At 33.3% G+C, this 27,397-nt stretch overlaps 6 protein-coding genes across 17 annotated transcripts; 2 read left to right on the top strand and 4 right to left on the bottom strand.

Moving 5' to 3' along the window:
• The first annotated feature begins 3,934 nt into the window (after window positions 1-3,934).
• LOC107929042 (uncharacterized) lies at window positions 3,935-6,875 on the top strand. 3 transcript variants are annotated; one of them, XR_001692745.2, is made up of 12 exons: window positions 3,955-4,077; window positions 4,161-4,268; window positions 4,356-4,413; window positions 4,497-4,558; window positions 4,634-4,762; window positions 4,836-4,961; window positions 5,094-5,228; window positions 5,320-5,356; window positions 5,678-5,738; window positions 5,832-5,878; window positions 6,331-6,391; window positions 6,630-6,875. XR_001692745.2 is itself a non-coding variant. In XM_016860375.2 (11 exons), exons 1-10 carry the CDS (start codon window positions 3,991-3,993, stop codon window positions 5,857-5,859), a joined length of 831 nt encoding a protein of 276 aa, XP_016715864.1. In that variant the 5' UTR covers window positions 3,955-3,990; the 3' UTR covers window positions 5,860-5,878; window positions 6,331-6,875. The 3 variants fall into 3 exon arrangements, 2 of the variants coding, with proteins under 2 accessions (XP_040957306.1, XP_016715864.1); XM_016860375.2 differs by having other exon boundaries at window positions 6,331-6,875; XM_041101372.1 differs by lacking the exons at window positions 6,331-6,391; window positions 6,630-6,875 and having other exon boundaries at window positions 3,935-4,077; window positions 4,512-4,558; window positions 5,832-6,091.
• Window positions 6,876-7,594: 719 nt separating this feature from the next.
• LOC107929004 (uncharacterized protein At4g14450, chloroplastic) lies at window positions 7,595-8,164 on the bottom strand. The gene has a single exon (XM_016860324.2). It carries the CDS (start codon window positions 8,091-8,093, stop codon window positions 7,758-7,760), a length of 336 nt encoding a protein of 111 aa, XP_016715813.1. The 5' UTR covers window positions 8,094-8,164; the 3' UTR covers window positions 7,595-7,757.
• A 1,235-nt stretch (window positions 8,165-9,399) lies between these two features.
• Window positions 9,400-15,043, bottom strand: LOC107929021 (DNA repair protein RAD5B). The gene is made up of 17 exons (XM_016860344.2): window positions 13,873-15,043; window positions 13,646-13,779; window positions 13,415-13,550; window positions 13,266-13,322; window positions 12,787-12,927; window positions 12,550-12,701; window positions 12,373-12,457; window positions 12,041-12,262; window positions 11,807-11,950; window positions 11,522-11,674; window positions 11,370-11,437; window positions 11,063-11,285; window positions 10,860-10,972; window positions 10,200-10,776; window positions 10,058-10,129; window positions 9,877-9,975; window positions 9,400-9,666 (listed from the first exon to the last, which is right to left on the bottom strand). The coding sequence occupies exons 1-17, from the start codon at window positions 14,710-14,712 to the stop codon at window positions 9,544-9,546; spliced, it is 3,339 nt and encodes a 1,112-aa protein (XP_016715833.2). The 5' UTR covers window positions 14,713-15,043; the 3' UTR covers window positions 9,400-9,543.
• Window positions 15,044-15,551: 508 nt separating this feature from the next.
• Window positions 15,552-18,336, bottom strand: LOC107929033 (uncharacterized). Of its 8 annotated transcripts, none has more exons than XR_005918334.1 (3): window positions 18,042-18,322; window positions 17,522-17,592; window positions 15,552-16,384 (listed from the first exon to the last, which is right to left on the bottom strand). XR_005918334.1 is itself a non-coding variant. In XM_041101373.1 (3 exons), the coding sequence occupies exons 1-3, from the start codon at window positions 18,214-18,216 to the stop codon at window positions 15,672-15,674; spliced, it is 372 nt and encodes a 123-aa protein (XP_040957307.1). In that variant the 5' UTR covers window positions 18,217-18,325; the 3' UTR covers window positions 15,552-15,671. The 8 variants fall into 8 exon arrangements, 3 of the variants coding, with proteins under 3 accessions (XP_040957307.1, XP_016715848.1, XP_016715847.2); XR_001692743.2 differs by having other exon boundaries at window positions 17,522-17,619; window positions 18,042-18,315; XM_041101373.1 differs by having other exon boundaries at window positions 15,552-15,767; window positions 17,522-17,622; window positions 18,042-18,325.
• A 615-nt stretch (window positions 18,337-18,951) lies between these two features.
• Window positions 18,952-21,086, top strand: LOC107929065 (uncharacterized). Its single transcript, XM_016860403.1, has 3 exons — window positions 18,952-19,602; window positions 20,307-20,362; window positions 20,510-21,086. The coding sequence occupies exons 1-3, from the start codon at window positions 18,952-18,954 to the stop codon at window positions 21,084-21,086; spliced, it is 1,284 nt and encodes a 427-aa protein (XP_016715892.1).
• Window positions 21,087-21,881: 795 nt separating this feature from the next.
• On the bottom strand, window positions 21,882-27,380 carry LOC107929163 (actin-related protein 9). Of its 3 annotated transcripts, XR_001692756.2 has the most exons (21): window positions 27,241-27,380; window positions 27,064-27,136; window positions 26,867-26,976; window positions 26,698-26,757; window positions 26,535-26,600; window positions 26,334-26,436; window positions 25,940-26,148; window positions 25,590-25,710; window positions 25,348-25,412; window positions 24,999-25,088; window positions 24,748-24,798; window positions 24,487-24,618; window positions 24,307-24,396; window positions 24,164-24,234; window positions 23,886-24,085; window positions 23,756-23,799; window positions 23,636-23,685; window positions 23,198-23,243; window positions 22,730-22,780; window positions 22,229-22,429; window positions 21,882-22,118 (listed from the first exon to the last, which is right to left on the bottom strand). XR_001692756.2 is itself a non-coding variant. In XM_016860524.2 (20 exons), the coding sequence occupies exons 1-20, from the start codon at window positions 27,241-27,243 to the stop codon at window positions 22,286-22,288; spliced, it is 1,779 nt and encodes a 592-aa protein (XP_016716013.1). In that variant the 5' UTR covers window positions 27,244-27,380; the 3' UTR covers window positions 21,882-22,285. The 3 variants fall into 3 exon arrangements, 2 of the variants coding, with proteins under 2 accessions (XP_016716013.1, XP_016716014.1); XM_016860524.2 differs by having other exon boundaries at window positions 21,882-22,429; XM_016860525.2 differs by lacking the exons at window positions 26,867-26,976; window positions 27,064-27,136; window positions 27,241-27,380 and having other exon boundaries at window positions 21,882-22,429; window positions 26,334-26,463.
• Window positions 27,381-27,397: the final 17 nt, after the last annotated feature.

Below are 27,397 nucleotides of genomic sequence, written 5' to 3' on the forward strand. Positions count from 1 at the left end.
TTATCTTTGTTCTTTGTTATCATATTATAATCCCATGCAAATGGAAAAGAATAAAAAATTAAGGTAATTGTTTAATGAAAGGACCTTAATTTATGTCCTTGGTAATTCATATTAAAAAAAAAGCACTTAAATGAAGTGCACTTTTTCAAATTATAGCTTCTAGTAAAGGACAATGATTAGAATTTTGGGAATAATCTAAAAAAATGAAAAAAACTTATCGTAAGGGGGAAAATTGTCAAAAGCTAACCAATAGTGGGAGTTGTTAGCTTATTTGTATACTTAGGACAACAAAAACTAGCCACATGGGTTAGCCAACCTAACAAAATAGTATCACTTCATGTTTAATAAATATTAAGAAAATATATGTAATTATTACAATATAACATAATAATTTATATTTAAAATTGAGTCCTTCCATTTTTTATATTCTCCATTTACAAAGGGACAGGCTGACAGAATTTTTGATGTTGGGGACATAAATTAAGCAAAATAATAAAGAAAGACTTGCCATGTTTCTTCCACTATTATATGCCTAGCTAATTAGACTAGTGATTTATGAAAGTGGGATGACCTTAAACTTCAGAATCATGCTGCTTTTTTGCAGCTGAATCATTTTCTTTTTCCTTTTGAAAAAGGATGAAGCAACATTAAATTTGATTATTATTTTTTAATTTGGTACCTGAAGTTTTTTTAGTTTTGAAATTTAGTAACTTTTTCCATTTTGATTTTTAAACTTGGTTTCAATTAAGGTGTAATAATGTGGCACAAATTATAAAAATTTAGGGTAAGTTGTTTTTCCTTTTTTGTCATCTAACTATGAAAAGTTACGAAATGGCCAACCAATTATTAGTAAATTTATTTTTTAGCCACTCAATTATGAAAAGCTACAAAATGGTCATCTAACTATTCAAATTGTGTCTTTTTTTTGTCACTAGTTGGCTAATGTAAAAATGGAACCCTAAAATCCAAGATAGTTGGGTGACCAAAAAAGACAAAATTGAATAGTTGAGTTGACCATTTTGTAACTTTTCATAGTTGGATGACTAAAAAAGAAAAAAAAATCATAATTGGGTGATTACTAATGTAGTTTACCCAAAATTTTATATAAAATCTAAAAAAAAAGTAAAAATACAAGTGATGACATGGTATGATCTTAGAATGCCACCTTGTCATACCTTAAGGTAATCTAAGTTTATGGACCAAATTGGAAAAAACTATCAAGTTCCATGACTAACATAGATAAAAAAAATTTAGGGATTAAATTTGATAAAATTATTAAATTAAAGGACTAAATATTATTTTATCCTTTTGAAAAAAATAAAAGAATGTACAGCTAGCTGCTGCTGGTGTTTATTTTCTGTATGTACTTTGTTGGGAATTGTTACTAGGGGTCCCCAACAAGAACATTAATTTGAAGAAATAGGACCACTTTCCTTCACTTTAATTATAAATTCGATAATTCATGTATTTGCATCATATTTTCGTGTTATAATCGTGTTATGTTTTTTTATAAATTTTTTTTGATGAATTAGTGAATTAAAATAATATGACAAAACCTGAACAACAAATGCGACTCGAATCCAAATCACATCTGGGGCGATAAACATTCTTAATCATCAGGCCATCATACGTGGTTCATCATGTTATATAAATTTTTATATGTTCAGACCTAATTTTGTTTTTCATTGTGTCCCTTACCTTTATAGCCTTTTATCTATTATTTCAACACATGTGGTCCTTATACTCTTTCTTCTTTCATAAAATTGCAAATTTGAATCATTTAATTTACTGCTCAATTAAATTTGCATGAAAATCCCGAAGATAACTTTAAAGTATTGAAATTTAAAATCCAAAATTAAATTCAATCGTATCATAACTTTCATTCAATTTATTCATATGATCATCTTTAGTAGGTGACATTTACGAACTCTAACGTACTCTTGAATTAAAATGTACGAAATTGAAAGGTGAATCTTTCACTTGTACCAAAAATGCAATAAAATGGGGGACCTTTCTTTAACCAAAAGCAAAGAAAAGAACAAAATCTAGTGGAGAAGATACATTACGTATACTCTCTCTTTTCACCTGTAAGTTTGTATTTGGATTAGGACTCTCTTTTCTTATATGTAAGGAATATTTAAAAACCTTTCATTTAGGTTCAAAAAATTAATATGGTGAGGGTCACTTTCATGGATGGAGATGGTTTTGCTTTTTAGTCCTTCTTCTTCTTTTGAAAGATTGGATTATCTATGAAGTTAGTCTTTTTTTGACTAAATTAATTGCTTAAATTATTATTTGAGGGTCGTTTTTGAGTGAACTATTTTGAACGAAATTGAAATCGTTGAAGAATTTAGAGTCCCACAATAATCAAAACTCATCAAATTGTAGACCCCATTTTAGCAATCAATCAAAATTCAATGGTGTTTAATTTTCGTTGATGAATAAATTTTTCCATCCCTAAAACTATCATGAAGTTATTGTATTAGAAGTTAAATTATACCTAGTTTCTTTGATTAAAAAATTAGATAATTCAGTCCCTACTTGTTAGATTAAAGAGTAAATTGGTCCTTGTAGTTAAATTTTTCATTCATTTGTATTGTTAAAAACTGGCATGACTGACGAAATTACCAAATTCTGTCACGTGGTGTGCCATGTCTACTACGAGTAAGCAAAACTCGATTCGATTCAAAAAAAAATTTTAAAAAAAATATTTTGAGTTAATCGAATTGACTTATAAGTAATTCGAGAGTTTTGAGTTGAACTTTACAATTCGAATAATAGATTGGTGTAAATACTCCTTTAGTCCTTATCAATTTTGAAAATGCTCAAATTGGTTTCTCTCTCAACAAAAATTACATAAAAAATTTTCAGAAATTTAAAATATTTATAAAAATTTCAAAATTTATATTTTTAAAAAAATCTAAAGAATATATGAAGAAAGTTAAATTTTAAATTTTTTTCTAAAATAATAATTTTGGGACCTAAATAAGTTAATTAATGATTTAAGTTCATCATACTAAAGTATCTTATTTTTTATTATTTTGCTTTAAAAAAATTTTCAAATATACATGACTTCAAATTTATGTGCTCTAACGTATGATTAGTCATGTTGTAACAATATTTTAATTTGACATGTTTAATTTTTTAAGTTAACTCGAACAATTTCACTCGATTCGGTTCAAAAAATTTCAAATCGAGTTAGGATGATAAAATAAGATTCGTCAATTCAAAATTTTTTCACTCGATTCAATCGAACACTCACCCCTAAAATTAATACAATAATAAATTTAACCTTTAATCTTTACATATTATATAATTTAATCATAATTTTAAAAAATTAACTTTTAAAATTTAGAAATAGTATCGTCAGAATTTATCTTCCGCTTCTTTTACCGTCATTACTATGGCTGCCTTCACTTCCACCTCAAAATTAAAAAAAAAAAATTCAGGATAATATCTTAAAATCCAAATATAAATATATTAAATTTTGAAGAGAAAATAGATCAGTGTCTTGATTTTGCTAAATAAGCAAATTTAGCAGAACAAACAAACAAAACCCCAGGGATAATGATGAAATTACTTAAATGTTCAAATTTTGGTCTCTCACACATTAAACGTTTGGTTCGCTGTAATGGAATAGAGCTGTAATGGATAATTAAACCCATATAATATATGTCAAAGTTTCTAAAGTAATCAAACTTTTCCATTTCCCAACAAATAAATATTCTTCATCTTTAATTTATAAAAAAATGAAAAAAAAACTTTTTTTTATCTAATTTTTCCGTTGATGATAGTACCCTAGCACAATAGTTGTGACCAAAAATATTTCACCCACAGCTGGACATGTATCAACAATGAAAGTGGTACTATATTCCTCCAATGGCAAACATAAAATAAATAAATAATTCCCAAAATCTCCAAATTAAATAATCAAATTTAGCTTCAATTATTTTTGTGAATATCATATATGAAACAGCTGAAAATTTGCTAATGGAGGAAGTAACCAACACCACCACCTATGAAGCTCTTATTAATCATTTATTTTGTGATGATTTATTTCATACAGATTTCCCATCGGTACTTACATTCCCCATAGCTTGAATTTTTTAACAATTATTATTTCATATTTATGTTGATTTTTACATGAAAATTTCATGCAGGCAAGTTCATCCATTTTTATGCCAGAAGAACCCATAGGAGCTCAATGCTTGAATGATGAAAATGGAACAAATCATAAATCAACTAAAAAACTTAAACCCATAAAAATTGTAGCTTACTTTGTTATCCCTTTTATTTTATTTTTTTTAAATTAATAGTGACATTATTTACCGCAAAATTTTATTTTATTTTTGCAGCAACAAGAACGTCGACCATGGCTGAACCAAAAACCTTCGAACGATCAATCAAATTCCGGTAAATTGCGATCGGCGATTTAAATTACAGTCTCGAACATGACTCAATTGTGATCAATTATAAAATAATGACCCTTGCGACAGTTATTTGTTTCTCAGGTAATGAAGAAGCAAAGCAAAAACATAAGCTACAGTCCCCTGCAATGGTATTGCTTGTTTTCATTTAAACCTTGTAATAAAAACATCAACAAACACTTTATTGTTTTACTTTTATTGTTCAGAAAAAGAAGAAACATGCCAATGGAGACAGAACATTGTACCAGGATGTAGTGGAGGAAGTGGCAAACAAAACTCGCCAAGCTTTCCTTGAACATTATGGTGATGATTCAGTTCATCTTCAATTCCTACAGGTAACTCTAATTTGTTGCCAAAATTTCAGTGTATATGATCTGTCGCTTGATGTTCCAATCTCTTACATACCAGCTATGGAAGTTGAAAATGAAGAATAAAAAGGTTAAACTAGGTTGTCTGGCCGGAAAGTTACCTCCAGCAAGCATCGAAGCACCTCTAATTGATCGTAAACCGCCGTACGAAAAGAACCCTCAGCTGGTATGCATGTAAATCATGTTATATACATACAGTTGCTGAAATCATTCATGTTTTTCTTATGTTGATTTTTTGAATCATTTTCCTTCGCATTGTTTAATTTCGATGCGTTGATTGATGGAGTCGGGTTTTCAGGCGAGTTTGCAGACAACTACATCAATTCCCTTACAACCTTTGCAGTTCCATTGCCTCCCAGGCTATCAAGATGGCAATGGAAGAATGTCTAAATCAGCTGCATATAGGAAGCTTAGAAAATTAGGCTCTTCCAAGGTAATGTATGTATGTATGTATGTATGTATGTATGTATGTATGTATGTATGTATGTATGTATTGCTTGATTGTGGTATTTTGCTTTATGTAGGAGCAACAACCAAGTAGACCATGGCTTGGAAATGCTGGTATGGTACTCAATCAATGAGCCAAATTTGTTTTTTTTTTAAAGAATTAATTGTTAATTTTTTATATATACATATTCATGTTTTCATTTGGAGGTTTTGAAGGAATAATACCAAAAAAAAAAAAGCTACGAAATCCTGCAAAGGTCCATTCTTTACTTCTTTTTTTAACTAATTTAACACATATATCTAATATGTATTTAATTATGAAAATAGGGATACGACCCTTTAAATACACGTATTCGACGTTGATACCCAAACCCGAGTAACATAGGCATTCATTTTCTTCTGTCCCCCTGACTATGCTATTTGTGTTATTTTCAGAAGCAAGGACTGCATCAACCTTGGTTGAAACAAAAGCCATTGGATTATCAGAACAATGCTGGTAATTTTTGGTATCCTGAGATTTCATTTGATTCAATGTTTGAACTCAAATTTACATGGAAATTTTCAAAATATGATTCCCTTGTTTTGTCAGGTTTGGTAGAACTAAGACAAACATTTAGACTGCAAGCTCATGAAATGGTTTGTGTAAACTTCTGGATGCCCTTATTTCTGCTTTTGTGTAATTTCTTGTTGTCCCGGCCCTTCATCTTTCATTTAGTATCCAATGAGTTTATTTATGGGTATGGGTAGGATATCAATCCGAAATGTGAGAGAGTATGAATAATTGAAAGAGGCCGACTTAAATTTAATAGCTCAAGCTTTATTCCTTTTGTAATTTATTTTATTTTTATATATGACGTAATTTATTTAATATAAAATTAAACATATAATAATATAATAATATGTAAATATTAAAAATATATATTAAATTTTAATAATAAAAAAATTATATAAAAAATAAACGATTAATCATTTACAGATACAATCAAGCTTCAATAAAATTTTAAGTTCATATTTCGAATCGAACAAACTTTAGGCAAATATAAAATATATTGTTTCAAACTAAGAAAGGATTTTGAAATTGATTTCAGCAGCTGAATTGACAAAGCAGGATCATTAGAGTGAATGCAATGGATACAACTATTGAGCAAGGTATATTTCAACATTATCTTCTAGTAGTCTCTTAACATGAAATAGTAGAAAACCAATAATAATAAGTTCATCATCAATACTAGAACAGGATCGAACTAACCCATTAGCTATCATAGTTTCTTCTGGAATTTGACTGCATACATTGCAATAGCTGTTGAGCCGAGTTACTTCTAGACCATGAAAATGTGAATAACAGTGTGATTTGAAGTGCCTAAAATTGAGATTTGATGAGATTCAGGGCCGTAAAGTATCCCATTATATGTGGGTGAGAGATTCGGTGGTGAAGGGTTATAATCAAAGCGCTGAAATAGGGGCCCATTTTGATTGTGATCTGCGGAAGAGATTTTAATTATGATTCTGACAAATCAATGCTGCAAGCTGGATTTTGCCCAAAGTACCCCCAAACCCCATGTGCTGTGGTCTTTGTAGGCCTTACCCAAACTTTAATGATTTTCAATGAATCCGGGATTCCTTTTCATTTCAATTTTTATGCAATTATAATATCATTTTAATTTTAGAAAATATAATTTAATTAAATCACTTAATATTTATTATGAATTATTTATATTAAATTTAACATGTTTATACTCGATTAAAATATTAACTGATAATGATGACAATGAATATATGAGAGAAAATCTCAACAAATATAAAATATAAAATATAAAATATTTATTTTTCTAATTAAGATTATTAACCTATTACACACTATTTAATTTTTTTAAAAATAAGATATTTGAACTGATGCTTTGCACATCAGGGAAAAAAATTAATCATGAAGAAAAACTATCCAATAAATTATTGAGTCAGAGTGAAACCATACATCGATACAAACAAATTAATAACTAAATGATTACAAGTTCCAAAATCAAGTCAAAAAAATATTAATAATTGAAATATTGATTCTTAAAATATCATTTCTATATTATTGTTGAACAAGAATTTTCCGAATCTATATGATTGTTTATATCAATGTTGCCCATGTCTTTCTTCTATGCTGACGACCATCCAAACCATATCTAATAATAAACCTAAAAAGAAAAAAACAAAACAAGTCGGCACCTAATCCATGGCTATTTGACCCTCTCTCCTTTGAATTAAAACGATTAGTCCCTTATTCGTTTGTTATCTTTCGCTTTCCGTCATTTTCTCACCCCCCAAACAGGATTTAAAATAATTAAACGAAATTAAAAGGAAATACACTGTTTCAAATCGAATCCTTTGTTTAAAAAAAGTATGATAATATGAACAGATTAGATATTTCAGTAATTTTATACAAAAATGGTGACGTGCACGATGAAGAAAAAGGCTCTCAACAGTACCACGCCGTTAGATCTAACTACTTTTTTTTTATCTTCATATACATCTAAACCGGCACAAACGACGGTACTAACGATGCCGGTTCATAACAAAACGGTGCCGCTGGATGCTGCCACATCTTGAACACAAGCTTCTCCGGCTCCGTTTTCTGGATTTGCCTCTGCTGTTGTTCTTGACGAGGCGGTGGCTCTTCTGTTCTCTCGGTGGTCCTCCGATCAATCGAAGGAGGCGAACAGGCGAGCGGAGACAAGAGAGGTATTGCAATGTTCCAGCTAGCAACCGGACTGATCTGTAAGGAAGCAGGAGCACGACGTTGAAGTCGACTAGGCTGCCGCCTATCGCCACCGTTGGTTGAGGTGATTTTGTTCGGCGTAGTTGACATTGATGATGAGATTAGGGTTTTTTTCTTTATAAAATGAGAGATAATATGAGAGTTTTCACATGCTGCGTTTGCTTTAAGGGTACTTATATAGGAAGGAGGGGTGGTCAAGTGGAACGCACGTGAAAAGGATAAGCTTAGCTGGCAATTTACACTTTACAAATGGCTTTGGGCTTGGATCATCTTTCTTTGACTTTGACTGAGCTTTTTTTTGGCTCGATTGAATTTGGAAAGTAAAGCTGTTTTTACTAATTCTTTTTTCTTTCAGAAATTTAATCAAAATTTAATTATACAATATTATCACTTAAAAATTAAAAAAATATTATTTTAAATTTGATGAAATGATGTGATATAACATTAAAATATTACGTTATTCCAAATTGAAAGATTGAAATGAATGAACAGATTACGAAATTTAAATACCAAAATGAATAAAAATAAATATACCATAGTATAGAGAATACAAATCCATTAATCTTATATTTTAACCGGCGAGCTAGACTCAGCTGAGACACAAGAAAATAATATGAAGCCAGCCAGCCAGTCACTTCCCAAACCGAAAGGGCAACAGGTAATCATCATTCATCAGTCATAATCACGGTCAAAAACTTCCATTCTAAATAACCAAAAACAACGGCTGACCCCACACCCCGCAACTAAAAACCGTGGGAGGTTAAGGTTAGTGTTCTCCACGCGCCCCCATGCTTCAATCATGATTTTATAATTTTTGTAGTCAATCCAACGGCTAGGACATCAGTTACGTGGCCAATTCCAAACCTTACCAGATCTGACACGTGTGTGGCCCACATTTGTTGTTTTTTTTCTCACGTAATTTTAATTTTTATAGGTTTGATAAAATATGATATTGTTAAAAATGGTAAATTTGTATGATTACTTCATTAATAAAAAATAGTTTTCCTTAGTTTTATGTTTGAATTTCTCCTATATGTTAGATCAATTACTTGATTAAATTATTTTATTAATTTAACTATTAATCTGCCACACCTACAATATATTAATATTATTAGGAGTCTAATGACTCTTCAAAGATTTCTTTTTAATGAATCTATAAAATTGTAATCTAAATTTAGTCAAGGGTATGACCGCTATTTCAGAATATTCAAAGAACATTTCTTTATAATAAGATTTTCTGTAGCTTTCTTTCTTTATTTACTTCTTTTCTTTGCTCTCCCTCTTTCGTTTTTTTTGTATTAAGTACTGTCAAAGGGACACTGTTGAATGTTTGATTTTGAATGGTCAAAAGAATTTATTAAGATTCTATCTTCTTCTTTTTTAAAAAGCATGCTAATAATATAAAAAGAGAGAATAATTGCCATTGATAATAACCAAAATTTACACAAAAAAAAAGGGCTTCCAAAGGGATTTTACCATTTTAGTTTCTATCTGAATTACATACACCATTCATAAAAATTAAAAGGATTAATTTATAAAATCATCTGAAAAGCATTTTCAGCTCTTCAATCCTTGCTGACCTAACTTCTTCATCAGTTAAAGCACCTGCAATCATCTTCTCCTTCCTTGCTTGAACTTGTTGCATCCTTTCCTCCACTGTTTCCTGGATTTTATAATTGTTCATTAATGAAAAATAATAATAATAACCCAGAAAGGAACATATCAATGTTTCCTAATGTAACTCAAGAAAAAGAATCCGGCAGATTGACCTAATCAACCTAGTAAATTTCAACACAGACTGTTGAATTATGGGATTTGAAAAAATCCCATCATAGTTGTCAACTTTGTCATTTTCATAAACAATGAAACTCACCTTAACTATGAATCTTCTAACACTAACTGTTCTCTTTTGTCCAATTCGATGAATTCGCATGATTGCTTGTTCTTCAACTGCAGGGTTCCACCAAGGATCCTACAAGGATGATTTTGTCATAAATTAAGACCAAAACGATAAGAATTTGACTCTTTTTGTTATGTAATGAAAATGTATATACCATTAAGAAGACATTAGAGGCTGCTGTTAAATTCAGGCCAACTCCACCAGCTTTCAAAGACATCAATAATACCTACAAACACGAAATAGATTAAAGAATGGATTCGATGATAAATATATATAACTTGTAATGCAAGGCTTACCAGTTTCTCTCTCGTGTCATTGAACTCTTTTAGAACCCTTTCCCTTTGTTTTTGAGCCAGTTTCCCATCAAACCGTAAGAATCCAATTCCTTTCCTCTTTAATGGGATTTCTAAGAGATCTAGAAATGAAGTCCATTGACTGAACACAATGCTCTTTTCACCAGAACCTGACCGGCAACTTCTCTCTAAGCAGTCTAATAGCTTTGAAACCTTTGATGACTCTTTCCAGTTTTTGTCTATGTCAACTCGGAACTTGTTTTCAGTTGGACATGTTATGAGATCAGTTTTCTTCAGTAGTGTTCTGCAGATTGGACATGATCCTAGTGTTGGTGTTCGCCAACTTGAGAGGAGACATTCCCTGCACATCCTATGTGCACATGGTGTGAGGACAGGGTCATCTGCAGATTCCATGCATATTGGACACTCTGTGTTTTCACCCCTCCGGATACCATCTACAACTTCTTCAATGTAGGCCTTGGTTGGGGAATTTTGATTCAAAGTGACCAAACCAGGGTGAGCTTCAAGGAACCTTCTCGCTAGTTTGTTCAAGTCCGAATACTGCTGCGAATCAGCTCGACTGTGCACATTTAAAGAAAGGTTAGGAGGGAAAGAAACTAATGTTTCTGCACCAGTAATAAGTTCATGAAATGCATTTCTGACCTCATTACAAGAAAAGGATGGTTGCAACACTGCCTTAGTCGAAGTAATAACTCGAGAATTGATGCATAATTGTGAAGAACCCTGCCTTGTGCAACAAATTGATCAAACTGAACCTGTTTAAATCAAATAGAGATATTTTAGCTTTCATATCAACTTACTCAACTCAAAAAACAATTCATGTATATATGATAAGGCACACATACTTTAGATCTTTTGAATAAAGCATCATAGAAATCACGTTCAGCTTCTGACTGCTCGCACTCGATGACTTGAATATCAGTTGGAGGAAGAACAAGAATAGGCCTTCCCTCTTTATCCTTTGTTTCCTTTGTTCTTCTCAACATCAGTAGCCTTAATATAGCTTTGATCCATTTCAGTCCTGTTGGATTACCATTCTCATAAGGCCCTTGAATCTTTGTCTTCCACCTATATAAATCACAAATGACATCATGAACAGAGAAATACATAGGACTCACTAGATGATACACAATTATTTGAACTTGTTTATACCATGCCCAGTTGCACCATGGTTCCACATGCAAGAAGCACAAAAGGCTGTAGAGGTCTTCCAAATTATTCTGCAGGAAACAATGAGTAAGGGAAATTAAGCACATAGCTATCATGAAGGGGAAAGAAAATGGACAATGACAAATAAGGCAAACCTGAATTGGGGTTCCAGTGAGACACCAACGGCAATGCGCAGACAATGCAAAGCAAGCTCGAGCTCCTAGTGTTTTTGAGGATTTAATCGTATGAGCTTCATCTAAAACCACCCTATACCAGTCAACCCTGTGATAAATGCTGTTCTCGGCATCCTATATCAGAATGTCCACATAATTCAGTCCAAAGAAGGATAACTTAAAATTTCAGATATGCATCAAAATATTTTGGAGCAAAAACTCAGCTCGGCATGGAAAATAGCTAAATAGAATTAAGTATTCTCTTACACTTTTATAAGCAGCAGTTAAAACCCCGTATGTTGTTAAGACCACATCATGCTCTGAGATCACCCTGGGATCATTGGTTCTATCACCACCATAGTGAACAAAAATTGATATCGTTTCAATCCTTGAGTGAGTCTCAAGCTCATCCTGGGATTTCACTAGAACTCATTACATACCACATAAAAGAGGTCAACCTATAATCTCTTTCTCTCAGTGCAAAATGGAATGAGAAATCACCTTCCACTGGCTTAACAATGCCATGGGACAAATAATAAGAGTGCCTCCCTTTGCTCTGCGTGGGGCATTTCCATAAGTGTCTCTTTTCTTGTTTGTGGTTATGCTACCATCTGCTTTTCTCGAATCAGGCTTTTCATTATCAGGATTTCCTCTACCAAGTCTTGAAAGGATTAGAGCTATTGTCATCACAGTCTTTCCGAGACCCATTGCATCAGCTAGAATCTGCAAATATACTTGTTTTGTTAGATTTTTTTTAAAAATACTATCATAGCCAAGACCATCCCAATCAAAAAGAATTTAAAAATATATATAATCTGAGAACAAATACTTACTCCTCCTCTTGCCATTTGCCTAGCACTTGGAAATTGAACTGTAGCTTCTCCAGAGAAGACATTTACATAAATTGAGGAAGCCCTTCTGCTAGAAAGAATGTGTGGTCAAGTTACAAACTACTTCACTAATTGGCTAAATGCTTGATCAAATTTCACTATTATAACAAATATACGTACTCATCGCATATGCGATATGCAGACCAGCATGGATGAAGAGTTTGTGCAGCTTTCTCAGCATCAATTCCTTTCTCCCACCCAGACATCCAGTAAAGAGCTTGCTTCTGATACGGCCTCAACTTGCACATGAGTGTATGTGGGGGCTCCATTTCCTAAAAGTATGCAAAAGAATGAGGAAACATAGAGAAGACTTTGTTAATAAATTCTCAAACTAGATGCTTAGAAGAAATCCCTTACCTCCAAATCGTATGTGTCTGCAGCACCAACAATCTTATTCAAAGATGCCTCTGAAATATCTTGTTCATCTTTATTCTGCTCCTGACAACCCCTTCTTCGTTTTGCTGCAGGCAAAGCCGCTGTAACTTCACTGTAACCATCCTGTTATAATCAACAAAAGTTGTCAACTTTTTACATGTTTGTCAAGCTCAAACACCAGTGAACAAAGCCAATGTGCAACTATGGTTAATCGGTATGCATTGGTATCTAAAACAACATAATAACTACTCAACCTTAAAGGCTCACAGTACATTGGTTGAGCAATGAAACTCGAATCAATGGTGAAGAATGCCATTTGCAGCATAACTTGAAGTATAAACAATACATAAAACTCACTAGAGGACAACTAATTATCCATGAACATCCAAGCAAAACCTACTGCATTATGAAGTTAAAGCTTTAACAACCAACATTCAAAGTTACAGAGAAATTACACATACTTCTTGGATATGGAGAACACGCTTCCCAGAATTAAGTTCTTCTGGAGTGAAGTCAGCCTGATATGGAGCAACAAAAACAACAGAAATGACATAAGAACCACAAAACAACATTATAGCAAGAACCATAAAGTATCATCATAGAGGGATACCTTCTGATATGGTTTTATTTTAAGGTATCTAAATAGATTAAGCAAAGGACTAAGCATAGACTCCATGTTCCAAGGTGCATCAAACATCAAGGAAGATTTATCACCCATTGTAAATACTGAACTGTGAATGTACAAGCTGACAAACATAACAAAACAGGGAAATTTAATCATCCCCCTTTATTTAAAGCAACATATTACAATCAATAAGAAAAAGAAAAACCAAAACTTTACCTTACAAATAACATGACTTCTTGCATGATACTAAGTGTTGTAGGAGCAGCTATACACCGACCAAGAACTTTAACCTTGTTAGAATATACAAGAGGATTCACCCATTTTGCCCAATCCATTGGAAGCCGACCAATCTATTATTCAATAACAACAAAAAAAAGACTAAATAAACATCGTTCTTTTTAATCGAATAAGGTACAAATTAAGTTCAACTTGAATACACTAACCTCTCCACAACGTTTAGTGGAGAATCGAACAATGGATTGAAGCTTGTAACTGGCTACTGGAGAAGGGAAAGTGAAGTAAACAATCTCATTGTCCAACAATTTGTTCTTCCCTTTAGTTGTTGAAACAGCATTAACTATTGTTCTTCCAACTAAATACCAATCTGGGTCTTCAGGAAAATCCTCATCTTCTACTAAAACACCATTCACTTTCCTCTCTTGAGAAACCTCTTTCTTTACATCGACCCGTTTTTGTGACCACTCAAAATCAGGCTCCTTTTTCACGCATGGAGGGTTTTGATTGTTAGATTTTAACTCAGCAGTTTCACTGGCCTTTTTTTTAATCTGGGTTTTGCGAGACTCATTAAGAGATTGAACCTTTGAGTTTTGTAACAGGAGAAACTCTTCAAAAGTATCCATTGGCCATGAATCTTCCTTCTGGGCTACTGTTTCCTCTGTTTGATTAAAACCCATTTCTCCCTTCACTCGAACTTCATTCCCAAACCCCAAACGAGGCTCCTCTTTCACTTTAATCACCTTATCTTCTTTCATGGAAGCGTCACTGTCAAACCCCAAATCAGGCTCTTCCTTCAGTCTCAAAAGTGGCTCCTCCTTTACTATGGCCTGAACTGGTTCAGATTCTCCAAACTGATCACCTGAGCCTATCAGGGTAGAAACACGAAACCCGGTCGCAGTTACCATTCGACTAACGGTATTTGCATGAAGGTTTGAATCAGGGTCGTTAGGGAGCAACTTAACGACGGAAACAACGTTGTTATCCATGGATGATTGGATTTCTTGAATCTTCTTATCTTCTACTGTGTCTATATCCATGGCTTTCATATCTGATTAACTTAACACAGAAGAAGAAGAAGAAAAAGAAATAACTGAGAAATGGAAATGAAAAAATGGAGGGGGGATTTGGGAGGGTTTTGGTATTGCATTGAAAATAAGTTTGGCGCGAAACTTTTTTACCGCGTTGGGATATTCGCGGTTATTTTTTCAGGAAGTTTTAGGCGCCAAAAGGGTGGGTTAAAAAGGGTAAGAAAATTTTACTTTATGCTCTTGCCAAATGGAGCTTAACTTTACCTGATGGCGTCGACTAAAGGGCCTAACAAATTATATATTAACATAGAAAACATAGAAAAATTTACTATGGCTTGAAAAGTACTTTTGAAAAATACTGTAGAAAAATATATTTGAGAAGTACTTTTAAAAAATTTGGGTGTTTAATATTGTTATCAAAAAGTATTTTTGAAAAATAAAATGTCCATTTTATATATTATATTATAAAGTAACAAATATGTATTTAAATAATGTTAAAATTAGTTAATATTATGATATTTTAGCAAAAATATAAAAAATAATTTATTATAACTTATTGTTAACATTTTAATATATAATATTAATTTTAAATATTTTTAATTAATTAATATTAATTATTTATTAAATTTAATTAGAATATATAAACTATATTTAAATTATTTAAATATAAAAATTAAATATTTATAATTAGATATTGACACAATTGTATTATTATAAAAATTATTTTTTATTTTTATGCTTTTAACACATTTGTATTATTTTATTTTAAAATGTATTCGAATATATAACTCATATTATATATTAACATAACATAGAAAACATAAACCTAACAAATTAAAATATTACATATATTTGGATTAAAAATTTAAAAAGAGATAATATTTATATACCAAATATAAATACTAAAAATTTTACAATAGCATTTACAATTTAAAGTGAATTCATTAAATTAGAAACTATAGCATCTCTTGTTAATTTCATTTCAAAACTACTTGAATTGTTTGATTCACCGTCATCATCACCATCATCATCGTCATCGTCATCATCATCACTTTCTCGACCATGCGTATTTTCTGAATCAATAATATTCTCATATGCTCAGTTAATATATTCGTATTCCATAAAATCTGCATCATTTCGACCAACATGTTTTCGGATAAAATTGTGTATCGTCATTGTAGCAACAACAATCATCGTTTGCTTTTCAAAACTATAACTTGACATATCCCTTAAAATGGCCTATTTTTTTTTCAAAACACTAAAAGTTTGTTCAATCACACTACGTAATGATGAATGTGAATGATTGAATTCTCCACTCTTTAAAAAAAACAATAAAAAATGATACATTAGGATGTTCTTTTAACCTTATAAATTAAAAAAAAAATTATACTCGATAATATTAGCATTTTATTTTTTATGTTGTAACCATCCTCACATCACATCTGAATTTTGATATTAGAAGAAGCTCCTTAACTGATGATTGACAGACACACTACGATCGAATTTATAAAAACTTCTTCAAGTACTGTGAGGGATAGGAGAGCCTCCTATATAGTCCAAACTCCATTTAAACATACTTGTGCTACTTTCCTTAGGAGATATGTAAACTTCCCAGGCATCAACTCCAAAGTAACTGTGCCTAATGTATTTGTAAATGTAATTCAAAATACCCAAAGGAATAACATAATACCTGCAAAGTAATTATTGTTGGCAATTTATTTGGGCATATAAGCCTCATTATCATCAAATTGTGCTATGATTATAATGGTAATATAATTTACGTCATAAAAAGAATGAGCCACAGGTGTAACTAACTTCAAGGTTGTCTCAATGCTGTCCAGAAAACCAGATCAACGGTACAAAACACAAAGATGTATGCAATGACATCTAAAAGGGAGCAAGAGGATATAGAGGTAGTTGGCAGAGAAAAGACACCCTTTTTCAACCATAAGGTTAGTCTCTTCTCTTTTGGTTAGTGCTTTAACTTTCTAATTTATTTGGGTGAAAATTTAAATTAGATAATAGAATAAGAAACATAATTTCTACATAAAGAAACTAGAAATGTCTTATGTTAAAGACTGTTCTAATTGCATGTTATAACTAATATTGTAAGAGTATGATATGACAATGCAAAAATGTAATAAATAATAGTAAAGCATAAATGGTAACGGAGACTAGAGGTTGCTTATACAGTACATCATCGGCCTTGATGAAATTATCACCTTACAAGTTTTACAGCCAAGGTTCTAATAGAAATCACCTAATATGAGGGACATTTAGAATTAGCCTTTTGAAATTTGTGTAATTCTCCATGTCAATTTCTAGAATTCTTTGAGCAGTAAAATAAGAATTTCATTCCTTAAGAAAAGATAATTCCTTAATCTTGAGGAAAAAAAAAAGTCTGACCACTAATTATATAATTGTTTTTAATGATAATTCAAATTGTTTTGTTTCTATTAGTTGAACTTCAAGTCTATCAATCACATTAATAACAAATTCTTTAGCATTCATTAATGAGTGTATGTATTTATCATCACAAACATGCATAATTCAGGCAATGAGGGTTGTGTCTGCAGGTTTTGTGTGCCAGGTTGCGGCACTTGGAACTATCATCAACTAACATCAAAAAACTATGGCCTGATAAACCAGACAGGGCTATATCCCCTGGCGTTCTCAACTTACAAATCTAATTTTAGGAGGGCTAGATAGTCAATTAGTTTACCGATTGAGGAGAATACAATGCAGATTTTGAATGCTGTTAAGTAACAAGACCATGAAGAGTTCAGGGTAAATGAAGCAAGAGGGTACAACAAGCTTGAAAGGGTACCTCAAAGTCTATGGAATTCGAGCCAGTAGCACATATGGTATACGAGCATAAATGTAAAAGCTGCACATATCCTAGAGGAAGCAAAAATGCCGGGTAAACTGCTAAAAATAGCCATAGTTGAAATCATTTGTCTCAAGAAATACCAGCTTAAGTATCAACAGCTATAGATGAGCAGAGGAAATTAAGAAGCTTCTACCCTACGCATTATATGCTTGTTTAGGACCTTTATTCCAGTTCTTCCATAAACACATTCCTCAACCATATACTATCATAACAGAATCTAATTCACAGATGAGGCAGATAAATGGTCATAAACTCACATATTTGAAGCAATTTATGTCCAACCTAGGTATCATCCCTAAGAGTATTTTATAACAATGAAGCAAAAGGGGCATAAAAGCCAAAATTTTCCTTTTTTTTTTCTTCTGTTGGAAGAGTTAACATGCGGAAGAGGAACTAAAAAGCAACTAAAAACAAAGCATAATGAATAAATAAAGAGAAGAAGAAGAAAAGAAACTACCTGCGGAAGAGGAATAAAGAACAGGAAAGAGCTTTGAAAGCGAAAATATGAAAAAAAATGGGTATACAGCTCCAAAGAACCAACAACAGAGGAAAGAACGTTTAACCAGGTTAAAAATGTCAATTATCAGCCAAAAGTGCTTCAACAGAAAAGGAGAAATTTTTAACTTCTTCATCTGGAGAAAAGGACTTTTCTGATAGAGAAAATTTTTTCTGAAATGGTACTTTTTATTGCAAAAGTCATTCTAAAAAGCAAAGTAGAACGGGGCCTAAGACGGATTTATATAGAAAGTAACTTTTTTATTTGGTAAAATTTTTGAAAAAGAAAAGGTATTTTTTTTTTATAATATCAACATGAGAAATAGAATAAAAAAACTACATTTATATGAATTTAAATTAGGGTATCAAATTAAATATTTAAAAAAATGTTGAAAAAAATATATTTCTATATTTACGTGGGTTTGAATCCTTACTTTCATCATTTTAGTTTTGTTAAACATTTTTAGTAATAACAATGTAAAAAAAAATATTTTCTTTTCTAATTATCACATATTTTTGTTTTTGTTTTCCAAAAATTCAATCAAACACATTTGCTTTAATATTTTTCATTTTCCAAATGTTTAATATTATATTCGTTGCTTTATCTTTACACAAACATTTAGATACTAAACTTGCAAATTAGTTTAAATTTGGATTATTCTCTTTGTTTGTTTGTTTGAAGGGACAATCGTAAGAATTGATACTAAATTTGGATTATTATTATACGAGTTTAAGCCATTGGTGTTGAATTTCAAAATCATTTTCTGCTAATCTTTGGCGCGTAATCACTTCTGAGAGTCGAAACAAAGAGAAAAAGAAAAACATGGAGATGGAGTCTCAAAACTTGGGGCACATACATCCATTGGTGTTCAATGAAGAGCAGAGCCATGAAACCAAAAAAGCTAAATGCTCAAGGTGTGGAGAGGTGGTGTCCGATCCAAGCTTCAGTTGTGGGGAGTGTGAATTTTCTCTTCACAAAGAAATGCGCCGAGGCACCTTCAAAGATTGATCATCCTTATCATCACCATCACCCTCTTGTTCTTTTACCAGAATCACCATATGGTGGAAGCTGTTATTGTGATTTCTCCTATAAAAGATGTGACTTCTTTGTTTATCACTGTTCTTGTGGATTAGACTTCCATATCAAATGTGCTTTATTTACCCTCAACATTTCTGAACAAAAGCTTCAAGAGCTTAACCACATAGCCACGAAAGATCCATCCGTCTTCCTAGAAGACGGTAACGAAGAGCTTGAAAATGCTGTGTGTTTTGGGTGTTGGTTACCATTAGGAGAGTCTAGATACTTTTCTGTTGCTTGTGGGTTCAACCTGCACATTAAATGTGCTGAACTACCTCATGAAATCAACCATCCATTTCACAAAGAACATCCTCTTGTTCTGCAGTTCAACATTAAACGTTTCTCTTGCAAAATATGTGGAGAAACTCGGCATAGGGGATTTCTTTATTGTTGTTCAGCTTGCACGTTTGCCCTTCACATTAAATGTGCCGAGCAACCTACTTTGGTAGACATCCTCTTGTTCCATAACTGAACAGTGGAAATCTACTTTGCAAGACATGTCAAGAAACCCAACATGAAGAGTTTGTCTATTGTTGTTCAACTTGCAACTTCTCTCTTCATACTGATTGTGCATTCCTACCACCTATTGTGAAAGATAAAATTCACCAACACCCATTCACTTTGTTTCAGGGACAACCTTCGTTCGTTTGCGCATGTGGTCTCGAGGGAAATTATATTGCCTATATATGTTCTACATGCAACCTTATGATCCATACAAAATGTATTTCAATACCACCTATCATCAGAGTCAGACGACATTACCATCCTATATACCACAACTATTTCATTTCAGAAAACGAGTCAAAATTTCGGGATTGTAGCTTTTGTGATGTTGAAGTGAACATAGATTATGGGAGTTACTATTGCTTACGCTGCAATTTCATTGCCCATGTGAAATGTGCAACAAAATACAGAGATCGTTACTATATTATTGAAGCAAAGGACATAGCTGGGAAACATGATGATGATTTGGGTGTTAATCCCATCACTTGTGTCATCGAACAAAATGAAGGTGGAGAAATGACAAGAATAAAACACTTCAGTCATGCACATGACCTAATATTAAGTGACAATGTCATGGAGAATGATATAACTTGTGATGGTTGCATGTTGCTAATTTTGGATTCATTTTACTGTTGTTCATTACAGTGTAATTTCTTTCTTCACAAAGCTTGTGCTAAATCACCGAGGAAGAAACACCTCTGGTTTCATGGCTGTCAAGAACTCCACATCCTTGTCGTCGGCTTCCTATTCAAATGTAGTATTTGCGAATATGATTGTGGCGGGTTTTCCTATAAATGTAATAAATTTAATGTTCATAATTGTCTTCAATGCTCGGTTATTGATTATAGGACCAAACATCCAGGACACCAGCACCCTATCCTCTATAATCGTAATCAGCATGGAAGGTGTAATGGTTGTGGTGAAACTTGGAGAAGTCAATTTAGTTGTAAGCATTGCCATTTTAATTTGGATTTTGATTGCTCAAGGCTACCGCTTTCAACTCGACACAAGCGCCATGAACATCCACCTGCACTCACTTATCATGAAGGTAATGATTATCCAAAATATCATTACTGTGACCTCTGTGAGAAAGAAAGAGATCCAAATCTCTGGTTTTATCATTGTGCAATTTGCGAGTTTTCTGCTCATCCCAACTGTGTTCTTGCAATCTACCTGTTCATCAAGCCTGGAAGCATGTACAAAGGAAAAGACCACCCACATCCTCTCACTTTTGTATGGAAGCCTTATCGTTACATTGTATGCGGTAAATGCAGTGAACCCTGTGAAGCTTTGGTTCTTGAATGTGCAGAGCCTACATGCAATTATGTTGTCCACTGGAAAGATGTGAGACCTCCTAGCTTCGGTTTTACGAGCCCGGTTGAACTTTATAAAGCTGAAGCAGATGCTATCACTCATGACGGTTGAACAACAAACGTTTCAATCAATATCAAAAGCAAGGTATGATGTGTTGCTTCACTAATTCTGTATTTCAATATATATATTACTTCTATTTTCATGATTTAGCTTTGATATTTTTCGAGTCTAAATTGCCCATCACAAACTGATTCTATCCATATAAAAGCTATATTTTAGTATGGATTGAGCAGCAGCTTGAATCATGGTTCATCAATGATATTTAAAACCAATGCTGCCACGGGAGACTTCAATGCCCATTAGCTTCAATATTCATGATCTTATAGATACACTTTTTTTTATTACATTTTTCGCAAGGTTCAATGGGAATGGAACAAAATGGATGATTGGACTGCAAGGACATGATTGGGGTTGCAATTTATGTTTGACGATTGCCGGTTTGTTACCATATTTGTGAAACAAATAAACAAAATGTATAGGTTGTTTCATTTTCAAAATAATAAGTCACATCCCTTAAATGTGACAACTGTTGTATTTGTTTAAAAGATTGTTTATTTAATTGAAAGTTGGGTAAACTTTTACTCATATGTAATATTGAAGTTGATCTCTAGTTTGCGTTGCCTTCAATATTTTTTTATAAACTACTTTAATATTGGCACCCACCAAACGAGGGTGGGCGTGGCATATTTAGCCGACCGACCCTTTTCTACTATTGGGCTCTTTACTCCATCTGGGAGCTTTCGCATTATGAAGCTACGTCACTCATATTACCATCTCATTAACAACCATGGCAGCTCAAAACTATGAAGAGAAAGAAAGGGGTTTTGAGGGAACAGGATGTTAGAATCGATCCAACAAAAGTTATCCCCATTAACAATGAAAATTAGTGATACATGCCATACAAAGTTGATGATGCATCGCATTCTAGTTTGTATTGATTATGCTGAAGATTCTGGACTGCAAACTCCCATGGATATACAAGTTTCTTAAAACAAAAACGAACCCCGCCAAGGAGCAGCAGTATGTGTTCTAATAGACAAGTGCTTTTCTAATCCCAAACTGCAGTCAACTAGTCACTTGCTCCTGAAAACGACAAAATGAAGAACCATTGGCATGTCTCAGTAGTTTCTAGACAGCTACAGTGTGTGGATTAGGAACTTAATGCCTTGTTTACTTTCCAAGAGAAATATCACCTTCAACCTTGTAGATGACCACTGGTTTTAGAGAAGTTTTCACCTATCTACCAGCTTCTACGAATTTATGTAACACATTGCCTGTGCCTGAAGAAAATAAGAATCCTTGTATTTCCTGCCACTCCCGATGTGAATCCCATTCCGGATCCAGTCCTCTCGATGTACCCATGCATCCCGCCCAAAATCTAGGACTCCAAGGATCTGTAATAATCATCATGGTATAAGCAAACATTTCAAGTAAGCTTAATCTAGAGTCTAGACTAGCTAACACAACACAAGGAACTAGCATAAAAAGCTAACACAACAGTTAACCTAGTCTCTATGCTAGTTACATATAAATACAGTAATTCTGGTCCAGTACTTACCGATGTAAATATCAAAAAAACCTCACTCTCATGAAGATATTGCATAAGCAAATTCAATGAACAAATGCATTTGCATTGTACCAAAAACAAAAGAAACCCAAACATGGAAGAAGAAAAAGGATGGAAGATGACTTACAGCTCCGCCTTTCCAGGACACAAATGTTGGATTCGTTCTTGATTGCAAAACCTATTTCACAGGTGAGATCCAAGAATACCAAAACCATCATCCGTAATTGAAAAAAAAAAAAAAACTAACCATACGTAAGCAAAAGGAAACCCAAACAACGTTGAACCTAATTCAAGTATAAAGCTAACTTCAACTGATCATGAGATACGTTAGACATAAAAGAATAAATTTTTTTTCTTTGAGTTACAATACAAAGAGTTAAATCTAAATGTCTTTCGACCCTACATATTCCTTTTGCACCAATTGTTATGTCCAGAGCAACATAACTCACTGAACAGGAATATTAAAATTAAGTTCATCTAAACATCAAGATTAGAAAATATACTCGAATTCTAACCATATTGAAGTGGCCACAATCTAGTGCAAAAGACAGATGTAGCAAAATTTTAACGAATATTAAAATCAGGCAAGACTTACCTCAACAGTATGAATTGCTTCATTTGAAGGAATGGTTTGTAAGACTCTGCAAGCATATAAAAAAGAAGAAACAACGATGGTCTGGTGAAATGATTGCACACAACTTTAAAAAACACTAAGAAAATGTTCACCATTATGGAGACCAGAAAAAATTGGATCTCAATATTAACTTGCAAGTTACCCACTAATCTAGAAGAATTATTACCAATTTCTTGACGGTCAATGAATGCAATTAATGCATTCTTAGTCAACACTGCCTATAGAGAACTAGGGACTTTGGGCTAACCCATGTAAGTGCTATTCAAGCCTTATACAACAACTTTTGCAGGCAAGGATCCTCGTAGTTAGCTATAATGCTGGATTCCCAATTAATGCATATATTAACTGCTATTTGCATAAAGTAGGAGGACAACAAAGGGGGAAAGGAGAGAAACCAACCTCTCTTCCACAGCAGGAATTAGCCCACCAGTTAAAGCCACTCCACCAATCTGAAGCACAAAACAATGTTAAAAGTTACAGTTTTTAATAAATAAAAGCATATTGTCTTAAGAATCTCACCAATTGTATGCTACAAAACAATTTTCTTTGCAAGTCTATGCGACCTGTCAATTGAACACAGCTAATAAGTTAGATTTGAATGGTACTATAGCTTATTTGAATGTGCTAAATTAGCAGTGTGCAGACATACCAGTTGAAAGAATACTGCTGGTTATGGCTTCTGCTAGGCCAACCTTCTCTTCTTTCTTAGGTTTCATTGAGACAAATGGATAGTTATCCCACATTTGTAAACCAACATTACTGCCAGGATAAAGACCGTCTGGCATGTCAGATCTTCTTGGGAATTCAATATGCCATGTTTCTTCCAGCATATCTTCATAGTCATGAAACCTGGTGAAGCACACCATCAAAATAGCCCTACAGGAAATAATTTAAAACTACTCCCAAACTTGAACAAGTATTACTAACCAAGAACGGGGTGGTGGAGGATATAAATCAGGAATCAAAAGCGTTGGGTAGAACAAACCCATAGGAGGAACCTACTTAAAATGAACCATCAATAGTAAATCCTTCAAGAGAAGAAAGGAAATGATATCTAAGTTAAAACATACATTCAGAGCAGTTAGCCTCGTCTTATGAGATCCTGCAGGCATGGCATCCTCATAAGAATGAACTACAGCAATAGCATCAAGTTCACCCTCCTGTGCAACAGTGCATTGAGAAAGTGCAATAAGATTATTTCCACAGCAAATAAACCTAAGAATACCAGGTCCAGGAGCCAAATGATTCACCTTGATTTCACAGTAGGACTCTTTTAACCTGTTCAGCATCAATAGATCTATAGGCTTTGTCAAAATATCAGTACGAATTTGTGGCCATGTCTGATGGTGCCTCTGGGTCCAAAGAAGACATCTTGATATATCCTGGAAGAGTAAATACAAATGATGAAATAGCCAACAAAAAGAAACGTACATTGACAAACATTCAATAATGAAGCTTCTTCCTCTGCATGAAGAAAGCTGAGAGGCAGAAAGAATGATGAGAATTCAAACCTCTCCACCAAATGGTAAAGTCTTCTCTGTATTAGGTAGAGCCACTCCATCCTGGCACATAATAAGAGTTCTTAGTAGAGTAAGACCGCAACACTCTCAAATTAGTCATTTCCCAGTTATGCCACAAATAATAGAACCAAGCATGAAATCAATAGAAAAAGACTAATTTGCGAGTAGAGTATTCCCTTCAACAGAAGAAAAAGAATGAATGTACACAAATTATAATAGAGATTGAATTTTGTATCAGTTACCTCAATGCAAATAACTGATGATACTTGAGCACCCAAATTTACAACACACGCCGTTGATAATCCGTTCCCAAAAACTGCTGCCAGGCCTTCCTGAGATAATCATATTTGAAGCAAATATTACACAATGAGTGATTTTCTACTTAGACATTTCTACTGGTAAAGCTGGAAAAAGGATCTAATGAGATAATCAGTAAGACAGAAAAAATACACTATCAAGACAGGATACCTGTCATCAGGAAGGTTTTTTTGCTTATAAATTTGAGTATTATATGACATAGACACAAAAGTAATGCTGGTATCGCAACTTGATCCACGTTTGCATCTAAAAAATATGAGATAAACTTCTCACCTGGTGTACCACTGCTGAGCTAAAGCGCAAATCTCGCAGTAAAATAGATAAGATTTCCTTTATCTCTGCTTGCAAAACCCATAAAATTTGAAGTTACAAAACATTCCATATAGTAAGAGTGAGGAATGATCTTACTGACACACGTATAAACTGGATCTGGAACTTTTACCACAAATACATAGTACAGAATCAAAGGGACGAGACTTGCTACAATTAGAAAACAATAATCAATTTTTACATACCACGATTATCAAATGTCTCTGGAACAACAAGAATAGCAGAATATAAGCTCCTTTCTTGGTGAGGGATATGCAATTTCTCTAACAAAATCCAGTCCCATAGAGCATGCAGATCTTCAAGGACCTGCAAAATGATAAAGTAAGTTTAAGAAAGTAGATTAATTGTCCTGTTTTTAAATAACAGTGCAACTATCTCATATTTAAGTTGTATTATCTCAGTGTAAACAACATACTGAGCAGGATCAAGATAATTCAATATTTAATTGCAGTGATGTGATTTGTTAGACCCTAAAAGGAGAAATAACAAGCACATTGCTTCAATATACAAATGTTGACAAGAATATTGACAGGACCTGCTGCATGGGGTAATGTTGTGAAATATTTAGATGACCTCTACGAATAAGACGCCTTAAGGAGTATGGCTCAGTGGGAGATATCCTTAGTGCTTCCTCACCAAATATGACCTCCCTGAACTTGAGTTCAGCCAAAGTAGGTTCCTTCGATTCAGTACCTTCATTTTGAACCAAGGACTCAGCTATGACACTTTTATCTGATGAACTTTCTGCACAACCAATATCCATGTATAAGAAGCTCAAAGTGAAACTAGAGAAATTGAACTCACAGATCCAAAGAATCCGCCTAGAATTAGAAGCAATAAAGGTGCAACACAATACTTCATAGATCCACTCAACCACAAGTAAACTTGATAAGTAGGCACAAGGCAAAAAAATTGGAATTTCCAATCACCTTGTGGCACTGATGAATTTAGGTCCTTCACATGTGTATCAGTCCAAGTGAAGGCTCCATCCTTCCTTGTATTCTGAGGATTATACCCATCAACACGTCCCATCTGCTTATTACCTTAAGAGATTTAGCACTACAAGCTCCAATAAGTCAATAGATAGCTACCACTAGTGGCCATACTTAGCTTCAGCTTAAAATCCTTACCTTTCGTGGAACAGAATTATTGGCAACCTCTTCATCAAGGAAAGGTATCTTCAACAACGACGCAATCTTTCAAACAAACATTGAATTCCAACTTGGATTACTACATAAAACAAGTTGACATTAAAAAAAAATGAAAGCCAACATGAACACACTCATGACTCACCACATCATATGCCTTTTCCCGCTCCATATGCTGCGCTGTGGTAACTTGAGAATTAAGCAACTGAAAAAGAAGAAGAAGAAGAAGAATCCAAAATTTCATCCAAACAAATCCCAAATGAAAAACAAGTGAAAAATAAGGGGTGAGATATAGTTAAAAAAGAGGGGTGAACCTGATCCTGAACATTTAACTTGGGTAACTGGTTGCTGCGACGAGCAATGCAATGAGGAATGCTAAAAGGAGAGTCTTGCTTAGCTAACCCTACTCTAATATTTGCAGAACCTAAGCAAAATTAACAAGCAAATTAATCCATCACCCGAGTTCTGTAATTTCAAAATTTGGAGGAAAATCGTTAAAAAAGGGAGTTACCTGGGTTGATGACGACGAGATTAGAGCCACGTTCAGCGAGGAGTTGAGAAGGAACCACTGTTTTCAAATAATCCTGCAAAAACCCAAAACGATTAGTGTCACAAAAGATGGAAACTTTCGAAAAAATTATGAACTTTCTTTTTGGGAATATGATTAGGGTTTCTTGGTTTCAACTACCATGAGAAAAATGAAAGAATGAGCTTTCCTTCTCTTGAAGAAGTTTTCAGCTTAATATTATTTCTTCATTCACTTTGTTTTCTGTTTCACCTTGAAACCCACTGCGATTTTCCCAGTGTTTTATTTCGAAGCGTAAAGGACCTGGAAACGATGACGT

Source organism: Gossypium hirsutum, chromosome D09, assembly GCF_007990345.1.
Source record: "Gossypium hirsutum isolate 1008001.06 chromosome D09, Gossypium_hirsutum_v2.1, whole genome shotgun sequence".
Taxonomy (NCBI): Eukaryota; Viridiplantae; Streptophyta; class Magnoliopsida; order Malvales; family Malvaceae; genus Gossypium; species Gossypium hirsutum.